We start from the raw sequence: 12,911 nt of genomic DNA on the forward strand, positions 1-12,911 counted from the left end.
CTAGTACACTTTCTGCTTGTCTTTTTCTTCCTGTGTCCCCAGCGTCTAGATCCATGTCTTACACAGAGTAGCTGCTCTGTGTAGTAGTGGGTGCTTGTTGGGTGAAAATGCATCAGTGACAACTGGTAACTAGAATACACCTAGTATTAGGGGACATGGGGGGAATAATTAACTCATAAACTGGCTGAGGTTCCAGTGAGGTCAAAGAAGCAGATAGATCACTATATGGCTATGACCCTGAATCTTAAACCTGGGGTACTTGTAACTCCTGTCCACAGTCTCCCAGGAATCTTGACCAGGTGAAGGAAGAGGCTGTAATAGAAGAAGGGAAGGAGCAGAGAGTGAAAGAGCTGCAAATGGAAAGAGGTGGTAAAGAGGCATTGATGCACGGCCTATAGTGTCCAAAAAGAAAAAGAGAGACTTTGATTTGGGCACATTTTTCAAAGAGCCACAGATACCAAGATGAAAATCATATTTGGACATGCCATTAATTTAATGTACTTAGGACATATTTCTATCATGTTTATGGCAGTTGTAACTCCACCTTGACCCTTTCTGCTCTGGGAAACTGGTGGAGAGAGGGCAAGTCCCTACTTCCTGTTGTACTACAGAGTTAAGTCCACCAGTCATCATCTGTAAATGCATGCGGATGTGGCCTTCCACAGCCCCCCCAGACTGAGGGCAGAAGTGTCTGAGCAGTTGTCCAGCTTCAAGGCTGGAGAGTGAAGTCTCCATCGTGGTCCTGGCTGGCAGATGCAGGTTGGTTGAGCCGAGCTCAGAGACAGGATAGGAGGGAACAACGGTGAAGACAGTGATTCAGGATAGGTGATCAGTGATCCTGAGATAGAGAAAGTATGAAAAAAGGTGTCATTCTGCACCCCACTTCCATTACTCAAAGTTATATTGTCAAATCTATCCATATTCTTAGATATAGATATATACCAATGGTGCTTAATGTGTGTGTGTGTTTATCCAATTATATATGTAGTATATACTCACTGCAGATAATCTTTTGGGAAAAAAACCTAAAAATACGAAAAAGATAAAAAACCATTTCTTACCATTCTAAAATAGCTCTGCTTCATATTTCATTGTTTTTCCATCCAGATACTTCGTAAGCTCATCTGTTTTTATATAGCTATGACTATTCTGTATGTATCACTATGTAACCTACTTTTATCATAAGATATGGAAAGGTAAGTATTTTCCTATTATCCTGTTAGCTTTCCATAAACATCATTTTAGTGCTTAGATAACAATTCAGTATGTAGATGTGTCAACGATGGAATATTGAGACAGCACATATCCTATGAAATACGTGACTCAGCATCTGAGCATGGTACTAATGGATGCCCCAGGGCAAGGTGGAACCAAGTGCAATGCCCAGAGAGGTCTTGATCTTCCTGTAGCAGTTGTTTAAATAGTTTCTGTTATCACTTGGGAAGACCCCTGTTTCCTTCCCTTTTAAAAGCATTTCTGGTTTTTCTGAGTGTCCTTTGAGTATGACTTTGTCAAGTAAATAAAGTGGCTGGCACAAAGCAACAAATGTAACCTTGGTAGATTATGATAGGTTTTAAGACAGCAATGCTCTCTGTATTTTAACAGGGCTTTTTCCCCGCTCAAGGACATTGCTATTTAATAGTGTCACCTTTTACACTTCCTCCACGTAGGTAGGGAGGGAAAATGTTATGAGTGAGCCTTCATTTGCGAGATGACTCGATCAAGAGACCTTAAGTCCACAGACTCCGGCACAGAGTAGACCCCAGGTCTCCTGATTCTTAGCTGATAATTCTTAGTTTTCCTCAGCAAGGAGAGTGTCTTTCCTAAGTAAGTAAGGCATCCTTTCTTCTTCCCTTTGGTTGCCAACCTCTATTTTCAGTGAAAGGATAAAGCAAAGCTCTCCTTGCTCTGAGAATTTCACACCTTCCTCTCCTCCATTTTCCAATAAGTTTTTATAATTCAGTTTAGATTAGATGACTAAACTCTGATCTAAAGAGGTTGTATGTGTTATAAGCTTTAAAAAAGTAAGAGGTAGTAACTCTCATCTGTATAATGGGGATCTGAATACTACCTAATGAAGAAAAATGTTGTGCAGATTAATCCAACAATTAGTATAAAGCATTTATCACAGTGCATAGCAAATAGTAATTACTCAAGAAACGTTACCTGTTGTCATGATTACTGTCATAATTAAGAACACTTTCTACTTTTGCTGTCATAAACTCACTGAACGTCCTTGTAAAAGCCGCTTCCTCATTTTGGGCCTCAATTTCCCATGTGAAAAATAGTAGAAGAGTGTAGATAATGAATGTGAACACATTTTCCAGTACTAATACTCTACCATCTTGGGATTTTCTCTACAGCAATTCAACCAATGAGGGCATGAATGTTAAAAAATGCTGCAAGGGGTTCTGCATCGATATCCTAAAGAAGCTTTCAAGAACAGTGAAGTTTACCTATGACCTTTACCTGGTGACTAATGGGAAGCATGGCAAGAAAGTTAACAATGTGTGGAATGGAATGATTGGTGAGGTAAGTTATATTTTCATCCCAAGGGCCCTCATTCAGACTTAGGGCCCCAGGTCCTCAGGGATGGTGGGAAGGATGAGTAAAGGGACGGTTCTTTTTGTTGCCTTATGTCCAGGTGGTCTATCAACGGGCAGTCATGGCAGTTGGCTCACTCACCATCAACGAGGAACGTTCTGAAGTGGTGGACTTCTCTGTGCCCTTTGTGGAGACGGGAATCAGTGTCATGGTTTCAAGAAGCAATGGCACTGTATCACCTTCTGCTTTTCTAGGTATGTGAACTTCACAGTCACTATTGCTTTCCTACGAGGAATTATAGGTATTTTGTCTTGTTTGCTTGAAAGACAGGACCAGATAGGACCTAGTTCAGTTCCAGGTAACCACGTCAGCATATTGAAAGCATGTTGCATTTCAATTACCCTAATTTTCCCCCAGTTAACATCTTTCATTTATCTTTTTTTTTAATTTATTTATTTATTTATTTTTGGCTGTGTTGGGTCTTCTGTGCGAGGGCTTTCTCTAGTTATGGCAAGCGGGGACCACTCTTCATCACGGTGCGCTGGCCTCTCACTATCGTGGCCTCTCTTGTTGCGGAGCACAGGCTCCAGATGCGCAGGCTCAGTAGTTGTGGCTCACGGGCCCAGTTGCTCCGCGGCATGTGGGATCCTCCCAGACCAGGGCTCGAACCCGTGTCCCTTGCATTGGCAGGCGGACTCTCAACCACTGCGCCACCAGGGAAGCCCTTTCATTTATCTTTAACTTGGAAATAGCTGATAAAAATGCAATCACATATTCAGATACCACCCTTGATAGTGTAGAATATAGATTAGTAGATAGATTGCTTAGAGCCTTGAAAGCATTTAAAAAATAAACCTGTCTGTCCAGTTAATTTAAATCAGCTCATAAACTTTTATTTAGCAGCCACATACCCATCCTCCATCCCTCAATAGAATGACAGTCATTTATCTACTGGATGTAAGAGTAAAAATAATGATGACTGTACAATGATTTATACCAGTGCTCTGATAAACAAAACAGAAGCAGTCTGAAGAGGATACACTGTTTTAAAATTAATGGAATCATATTTTAAATGTGACTATCCTTTAAGCTGAATGGTTTATAAGAGAAGAAATTCTTCTTACTCTCCTTTTAACTGTTTCCTAGGTTTATGTTTTTACACAAAAGGTTTTTATTTTTTAAAGCAAGGTAGTTCTGTTTTTTTCTATCATCTGGTTTTCTTTAGCAGCTATGCATTAGGTAGCTTGGCTGGTGTAGCTGAAACTGCATGGAACATAGCCAAGCATTTTTAATTTTTTCTTTAAAGGAAATCATTGTGTTGAGTGTTTTGTCATCATAAATAGTTTTTGATAGTGACTGTCTTGAAGATCATGGGATTCAGATTAACTTCCCCTTGGCATTCCCATGTCAGTGGGTTTGTCCCAAATTGGGAAGGTTAAGACAAACATTGACCCCTAGAAGGAAACTGCAGGAGAGAGTGAAAACAGTTAGATTAGGGTCAACTGATTTTCTTACATTTTTCCAAAGACAAAAAAACTTTGTTTATTAGAGAACTAAAACTGCAGACTAGGGCCCATTTGTGGGTGCCAGCTCCAAGCCCATAGCCTTACTCTTCCACTGTCTTCATGTATATGTGGTGTTAGCATCCAGTGAAGCATTCTGTGCTTCATTCTCATGAGTGAAATGTTGACTAACAGGATTTTGGATACTGCCTTACTCACCGAGACATATGGATTTACTGTTTTCATTTTCGATAATCCATTTAAGCTGTTGAAATCCTTACCACTCACTGGATTTGATTTTGCACTCGCTTCCATTTTTGTAACCTTTGTTGGAGTAATGTGGACCTTGACAAATACATACCTCACTATGTTCCTTCTGTGCCTGTGTCTGATATGGATAATGATGCCCATATCTTAATAAGGGAGCCTCACATGAAAAATACTGCTTACTGACAACACAAGCAGAATGTTAATAATTATTGGATATACTCTCACTCATAGTCACTCCTAATCATCTTTTTCCCCATTCCCTGTTGGAACCTTTAACAGAGATCTTTGGTCCTAGAGATTGGAGGAAGGGAGTTCGTGGAAGAAATGGAAAGAGAAAGTTGTCCACTTATCTTCTTAGTGAGCTAGAGAGAACTTTTCGTCCAGTTCAATCAAAGAGGAAAAAATATTTCCATTGACTTGTCTCATAGATATGAGTCACTGATACTGAATCTGGCCTCAACCCACTTTCCCTAGATTTTTATCTTATCTGCGTTAGTAGAACATTTCCATAAAAGTCAAGTATTTTTGCTAAATTTAGCTAAACCTCTTTCCCCCCTACTCTTCCTACTGTATCTTTAAGAATAAAATAAATTGTAGCCAGAGGAAGCTATTTTCAAAGCTGTATTTACACAGAAGGCTTAATATTTTTCCTAGTCACTAAATTACATCCTTATTCGATTGATTGTGCACCCCCTTATTTACGGTCATTATCTGCAAGTTTTTGAAAGGCATAATGAACCATGCTAAGCTACATTTTTCCATTCACTGGCTCAGTCATCTGGAAGAGCCAAACATTCAAAATCTGATTGCCTTGCTCTTCATTATTTCCTATTCTCTCTCCTCCGCAAAATCCATTAACTCCCATCGGAAACACTTGCAGGTAATGCCTCTGAGCTTTTGTCTAAAAATGTAACCAGAGACTCTTCAAGGACAGAGATGATGTCTCTGGCGATATTTCCATTCAGTTAATTCTTAAGACTTTCCAAGTAGGTTGGAGTCTTTGATCCAAAGAAATGCTGAGCTGGGGTCTCTTCTAGATTAAAGTTCCTTCACGGACAGATGTTGAATCTGTCGAGTCTGTCCAGTAGAGGATGTAATCCAGAGCTATCTAAAAATATTTCTGGGTCACATCGTAGACACTACAGACAGTAGCTCAACATTGTTCTAATGAGTGTGTGTGTGTGTGTGTGTGTGTGTGTGTGTGTGTGTGTGTGTGTGTGTGTGTGTGTGTGTGTGTGTGTGTGTGTGTGTGTGGTGTGTCTGGGAATAGCCATCCTTCATGGCACTCATAGGTACCCAACTTACTAAAACCAGAATACTGCAGCAGAATCTCTCTGCCATCCTCACAAGTCAAGGGACAGATGTTGTCACTTCAAAGTGAGAAAACATCTGGGATCGGTTTCTTGATCAGTTTCCATCTGATTTTCTGACCAGTTAGAGACTAGGACACATCAAGTGCCCAGTGAAGTCCACTGAAGGCTTACAGATTCTGACATGTGAGTACAAGAATTCAGTAAGGATTTCCCGTAATATTTTTAATAATGTCATCATAACCTGCAGAGAAAAGGAGTTATCAGATTAATAAGTGTGTGTGTTTTAAACTAGAACACCTTCTTCAGGACCCTGGACAGCACACCACCACCACCAATTCTGGCTTTAACCATGGAACCAAGCAGCTATTCCATTTAATTTATTATTTGTATGCAGTGTGCAAAGCACACCACCAAATACTTTACATGTATATGCTCCTTTACTCATTACAATGATCCTCCTCTGCTGAGACACACTATGCCATCAGCACATCCAACTTGGAGAATTACTTTAACATCTCTGTTTTTGAATATTAAGTAATTTTTAATCTCCTAATTATTCATTTCTTTCTCCTGGATACACCTTACTACCAAATTGCTGTGATTTCAGGGACACGATATTGTTTGTACTCAAGTTAAATTTAACTAAGATAAATTTCAGTTTTAGTCTCATTGGTTTCTTTGAGCTCATCTTGGCTTATTTAAGTCAAGTAAGTTGTCTTGGTACCTGTTGCTTCTTAAAGTATTTGCACTATCAAAACTGAATTACGAAGGATTCCTTCAGGTTTTAAAATTATCCAGTATCGTTAAAGCTTCAGACATATTAGTTTCTTATTATATATTAAGCTCATTACATTGGAATTTGTGATGAACTCTAGCTGTGTTAGGTAGTCACAGACTTTAATAAGAAGGTGGCCTGCTATCAGCCTAGTTCTTTATTATTATTACTAGCTTCATCAGAAAAAAAAACAATTTAAAAATAATAAAATGTGTACTATTCAAGAGGTATTATTGGGCTTCTTATATTTTATTCTTAGAAAATGTTTGCTCATGATGAAAAGGATTATAAGTTCATTGGTGTCCAAGGGCAGTTTCTTCCCAATGATGCAATCAGGTGGAGCTATGTTCATTTAAAAAATTTTAGTCTCTGTTGATTTTCTAGCAAATATATGTCATACATGGATAAAATGGCTCCTTTCAGCTCACTTTCATGTCCTCAATCAGTTTGAATAAAAATGTTAATTTGTTTTACATAGTATCTCTTACCTTTCTAAAGTGATCTAAGATTTAGAACTTTCTGTCTTGGCCTGCCCTTCTGAGACACCCACATGAAAATGAACTGATGAAAACTATTTTTAGGGGAAATAACCATCTATCCATCTACTACTTCATTGCCTCTATCTTTAAACGATGCGTTTTCATTGACTTCTCGTGTGAATGTAATATCCTCAAATGACTTTTCAATTGCGTTTAACCATTACCAACTTCGACAAGATTTTTAAATGGTAGAGATCTCATCTGTCCGAAGCAGTAGGTGAAATGGAGAGAGTGGTAGTATTGGGGGCAGACTATGACATTCCAATATTCCTGTCAATCCCACAATTTTACAATCCTTTTCTACCAGGTTATAATTCTCCCTTTACTTCTAGAATTCCTGCACGTCCTCCCTCCAGCATGTCAAAATGAAAATGAAAATAAAAATAAAACTCATGCTGATTTTCAGGTGCCTTATGTTTGACTATTTGAATCTAGTCTTGTTTCTCTTTGGTCCCCTGGATGATTCTATAATTACAGAGGACCCTGTAGCCTCTTTATTTGCATTTTAACTTTCTCCCTTGGTCTTACCATTATATTTTGTTTTTATTATCCTTGACCTGATTTGTAAAATGTCATATGCTTTTCTGTTTTTATCCTATGATGTGCATTCTTATAAAACACCTCAAATATTTTGTAGAATAGAGAATGATTTAAACATATGAATAAACAATGACTAGCTTCTTTTGAATGATCAGAGTGGGTTTCTCAGTGAGTCTGCAAATGGACCTCTAGGCTTCCTGCTAGCCCTGGTTGTGAGGAGGCGCTCACTGACCATGTTTCCATCCCTCCGGCCTGTTTACCTGCAGAACCATTCAGCGCCTCCGTCTGGGTGATGATGTTTGTGATGCTGCTCATTGTATCCGCCATAGCTGTTTTCGTATTTGAATACTTCAGTCCTGTTGGATACAACAGAAACATAGCCAAAGGGAAAGGTGAGACTAGCTTCATAAGCATGATTCAAAGTCAATGCTATGTAATTTACTTTCAATGAAGAGTTCAGATTTAGAACACATTATCCTATATTGCCTTGCTGTACCATCGTATAAATCATGCTGGGTCATTGATATTACTTGCAGTGCCATACAAGTATGGGTTATTCCCTTCTACTGAAAAGAAGGATAAAACTTAAAAATGAGACATTTTAATCTTGCTATAATGTGGAGTCAATAGTTAAGTGAAAAACTACTGATATTTGCTGAGAAAGCATATTTGAAAAAGTTTTCTGGCAGTTTTCAAAATGTGCATCAAAACAAATGTTAAAACTACTAGTGAGTCTCAGCTTCAGTCTATGCAGAGAAAATGGTTTTCTAGAATCTAGGTTAAGAACATTCTCCAAACTACCGAATCATGCTCACATTCGTTTGATGATAAATATATAAATATATGATAACATGGTGACTTTCCCCAAACAGTTACATTTTCCTCTTGACAGTGCCTGGCCTTAGTGCATTGTACTTGATAAAGTGGCAATCAGTAAGTAGAAAATTGAATTGGGATGCATTTGTTGGCCATAACTTTTTAAGAGGCTCCCACACGAACCATATACATAAACACATTACACAATTTTGAGTGAATTTTTCTCTGTGCACAACACATTCTAAGTAGATGGTATCAGAAGGGTGCCAGGACAAAATCTCTTTCCTGAAAAGTGACTTTAGATGGTGGAAGACAGCAGATCTTCAAGGTACAGTTATTCAAAAACCAGGCACTTTAATTTGCCATATGTTCTTTTTGCTTGGAAGATTCAATGTTGGAAAGCGCCAGCAGGTCACGGGGATCTATTGGGAAGTTAGTTTTACTGAAATCCTCCTGCTTCTTCTTAACAACTGAAGAGCAGTGGTTACCACATAAACCACCTGCCGTCAACCAAATGTCGTGAAAATGCCCCAAGTAATCATGTTGTGTTTAAGTGGGAGGGTTGCCAGCATTTCACTAAATGGTAACGTAATTAACTAGTAAGAAGCTTTCCAACAGAGTGGGTCCTGAGGCAATGTTCTGTGGGTGATCATACTGCAGGATAGTAGATATTGACATTTGCAGAATCAGAGCTTGTGTTGTTTGTGAATTCGTGTGTTTATTTGATGAATATTTCCAGAGTACCTGGTACCGGAGCAGGGGTTTAATGTGGTAAATGGGATGGAGATTTCCTCATCCTTGGGCAACAGCGAATTTAGTTGTGGAGACAACACGTAAACATATAAATGAATAATCACAGACTGTAATAACTCTCAAGAAGAAGGGAGAAAAACCAAAGTGAAGTGATGGGATATGGGTGCTTCTTAAGTATGATGGTCAGGCAGGGAAGGACTTTAGGAAGAGATGATGCTTGAGTTGAGACCTGAAGGATGAGAAGGATTCAGTCCTGTGAAAAACTGAGGGAAAAGCATTCCATGCAGAGGGAACAGCAGATAGAAAGGCCTTGGCATGGGATCAATCTTGATATGCTCAAGAAACAGAAAAGTTGTGAGTAAGTGAGGTAGACAGTGGTATAAGATGAAGTCAGAGGGATAGGCTGTTGACCGTGGTAAGCATTTCAGATTTTCTTCAAAATACAATGGCAGGGAAGAGGCAGAATACAAACCTGTATGGTGTGGAAAGGTCACTTTCCATCTATCTATCAAGACGGCGGGAGGGGTGGCAGCAGTGGAAGGAGGGAGACCAGTTAGGAAGGTGGCACAGTTTTCCAAGAGAAAGAACTGCAGCGGTTTGGACTTGGATGGAGAGAATGGAGATGGAAAGAAGTGGATACATTTGAACTGTATCTTGGAAGAGAAAACACTATCCAAAGGCCACCACGTGCAATAATTTCTCCTTTGGCTGAGGCAACACTATTGTGCAGGAAGGAACCTAGCATGCAAACTCCTTCCATCACCTGGAGGCTTTTTGTTTTCTACTCATCCGCATGTAGAAACCCTCAGGAAATGACAGCTACTTATTTCCTTGCACAAAATAGCTTTCTGTTACATCTCATTGTCCTTTATGGGGAAAATGATATGACCCAGTAATAGTCTTCATGAATCAGGAATTCCCAAACATCTTGGACAGCTCCCTGCAACTGCCCATTTCTGATTCCCAAATAGCTATCACTTCTGATCAACATGCATCCCTAATAAAATTAAGTAGTTCATGAAGTTTACTGGATTGACTCTATTTTTTACAAAGAGTTTTCAGCCTCTTGGGAATAAGCCCAGAAGATCATAAAATTAGGCAAAGAAAAAGAGGAGAGCTTGAACCTGAGAATAATAGAATTAGTTGCCTTCTCTCTAATGTGTTGTATATGGATATTGTAAGTATTGCGATAGCCTGAATTTGGCCTCCCATGTGCAGAAAGCTTGCTTCCCCACTAGGCTCTCTGCCCAGAACTTAGTAACTTCCATCAATCTGGATTCACTGCTGCCACTTTATTTATTGCCCACTCTGTGTGCATCACCAACTGCAGTCTAAGTAGATCATTTTTTCATATCTTCATTTACTTAAATGACATAAAAACCTTCTGTTAAAGGAAGACCCTTTTTCCCATGACATGAGGGCATAAATTGATTTTTTCCCCTTGCACAAAAACAGACTTGAAAGCTCTAACATATGTGTTTTACAGCCTGCATATTCCCCTGCCCAATAAATTTTGGCATGTTGTTCTGCCTCTTTAGTTAAGTCTGTTGCAAGGAACACTTAAGAATTAAAAAAAAAAAAAGAATCTTAAGAATACACTGAGGGAGAAAAAGTGCTGTGATATCAGAGTTCATTTTCCATGACCCTGCAACCAAATGTCTTCCATCTGTGAAGTGTTAGAAGAATTAAGCTCTATTGTTCTGTTCCTTAATGTCTCCATTTGGAGAGTGTTTTAGTTTGGTTTAATTCCTACATTGTGCACATCTTACATCTGAGTTTGAACAGGAGCCATGGCTAGGAACAATCAGATTAGAATATCAAGCATCAGTCCCTCTGAATTGCATGGTTCTTATAGGAACGCACATCTGACGAATACTGAAGCAGCCCCCATGCACATGTTTTTGTAAGGCTCTGCTTCCCCAAATGGAAATCAAATCCACATTTAAAACAGGTCATAACACTACTTCTAATTCAAACCCATGTTTTGCATAACCATTTTCTTCCTCCCTCCCTCCCTCCCTTCCTTCCTTTTTTCCCTTTCTTTTCTTTCTTTTTTTTTCTTTCTTTCTTTCTCTATCTTTCTTTCTTTCTTTCTTTCCTTTTCTCTCTCCTTTCTTTCTTTTTTCTCTCCTTTCTCTCCTTCCTTTCTTTCTTTCTCTTTCTTTCTCTTTCTTTCTTTCTTTCCTTTTCTCTCTCTCCTTTCTTTTTTCTCTCCTTTCTCTCCTTTCTTTCTTTCTTCTTTCTCTTTCTTTCTTGTTCTTTCTCTCTTTCTTCCTCCCTCCTTCCCTCCCTCTCTCTCTTCCTTTCTTTCTTTCTTTCTTTGTCTTTTCAGAAATGTGGCAAAAAGCCAAGTATATAGAAATGTGGGAAGAATGCTAATTTTTAAAGGAAAAACGACTCATTGTGGTTGTGGTTCTGGGGCAGTGATGGGACACACTATGATATAAGTCCGTCTTCTGGCAGCCTTCAGTGTTGCTGGAGCCACTGCATAGTATCAAACACTCACCAGTGTGCATTTTGAGGAGGCGCTGAGAATGTCCTTTCTGTCATTTGCAGCACCCCATGGGCCTTCTTTTACGATTGGAAAAGCTATATGGCTCCTTTGGGGCCTGGTGTTCAACAACTCTGTGCCTGTCCAGAATCCTAAAGGGACCACCAGCAAGATCATGGTGTCTGTGTGGGCCTTCTTTGCTGTCATATTCCTGGCCAGCTACACGGCTAATCTGGCTGCTTTCATGATCCAGGAGGAGTTTGTGGACCAAGTGACTGGCCTCAGTGACAAAAAGGTAAGGTCACTTTGCTTTCATCTCTGCCTGAGGGGTTGATCTTAAATGTTCTCCCCTCAGAGGAAGTAAATCAGGCTCCTATCATCCAAACCCATCAACTCTAAAGCACAAAGCCAAAGGATTTTTGTTTTCCTCTTAACTCAAATGGGCATATTTCTAAAAGTTTCAGGAACGGAAGCTTAAGCTTAAGCTTAAGCTAAGTCTTAAAGTCCAGATCTAATTTGGAAACGTAGTTTCCCCCGGTGGTCATTTCTCATACTTACATGATTGTGTTGATGATGCTTACTGAGGTCTGTGACTCATGTTACAGCTTAGGCTGTAGATCATCTTGCCAAGGAGAGTATGATGTTGAGGAAGATCCATTAGCCTTGGCTCAGGAGAAACTTGGGGTGAAGTGGGATGCTCTCGGCTGTAGGTACCTCCTAGTTTTGTGACTTTGTGTGAGTCTCTTACATGCTCCATGCCTTGGATTCTCTGACTTGAAAACAAAAGTCCTCTATAAGCCCTACCCAGAGACAAAACTGACAGCTCCTTTTTACTATGTAGCCAACCAGCCCCATCACCAGCACTCCTGACTCACCTGAAATTTCTTCAAGGGACGCAAAAGGAGCAGGGAGTTTTTTCATTTCCCACCGGTTCCTTTTACTCAGACTCACCTTCAATCCTCCCTCCTGGGGCTGTGCTTCCCACATCAGGGCGAGGGGAGTGTTAACACCTGCTTTCTCCATTCTCCGCTGCCATGTAACAAAGTTTGCAGGGTGTGAGTAGCTATTCAGAAACCTACAGGGAGGAAGAGGTAAACTGGGTATATCCTTCTATTGAAATTTTAGTTTCAGGAAACAAACCCTGGCTTGCTAAGCTCAGCAGTGTGGGGACTGCAGCACTGCAAAGATTTTCTGTCTTGTATGTGGGGATAATTTGTCTCTTTATAAAATCTCACTATCATGTCTTATTGGCATGAGTCTACATATATCCTTTCAGCATTCATCAACAGACTGCTGAGTAGAAAATCAGCCCATGAAAAGACTTAACAGCTCATCCGTGACTTACACGGTGGTTGAAAGAGGTACAGA

The 12,911-nt window shown here is 39.7% G+C and overlaps 1 protein-coding gene across 1 annotated transcript in view; it reads left to right on the top strand.

Moving 5' to 3' along the window:
• Positions 1-12,911, top strand: part of GRIN2A (glutamate ionotropic receptor NMDA type subunit 2A) — a gene marked incomplete at both ends in the record, with an annotated part of 369,440 nt that overhangs the window by 280,769 nt on the left and 75,760 nt on the right. Inside the window, 4 exons of the mRNA XM_081255266.1 lie at positions 2,364-2,532; positions 2,645-2,798; positions 7,750-7,875; positions 11,609-11,838. Coding sequence (XP_081111392.1) covers positions 2,364-2,532; positions 2,645-2,798; positions 7,750-7,875; positions 11,609-11,838 — 679 coding nt within the window. The remainder of the gene's footprint in view (positions 1-2,363; positions 2,533-2,644; positions 2,799-7,749; positions 7,876-11,608; positions 11,839-12,911) is intronic.

The sequence above is a fragment of the Mesoplodon bidens genome, assembly GCF_964165515.1.
Source record: "Mesoplodon bidens genome assembly, chromosome: 15".
NCBI lineage: Eukaryota > Metazoa > Chordata > Mammalia > Artiodactyla > Ziphiidae > Mesoplodon > Mesoplodon bidens.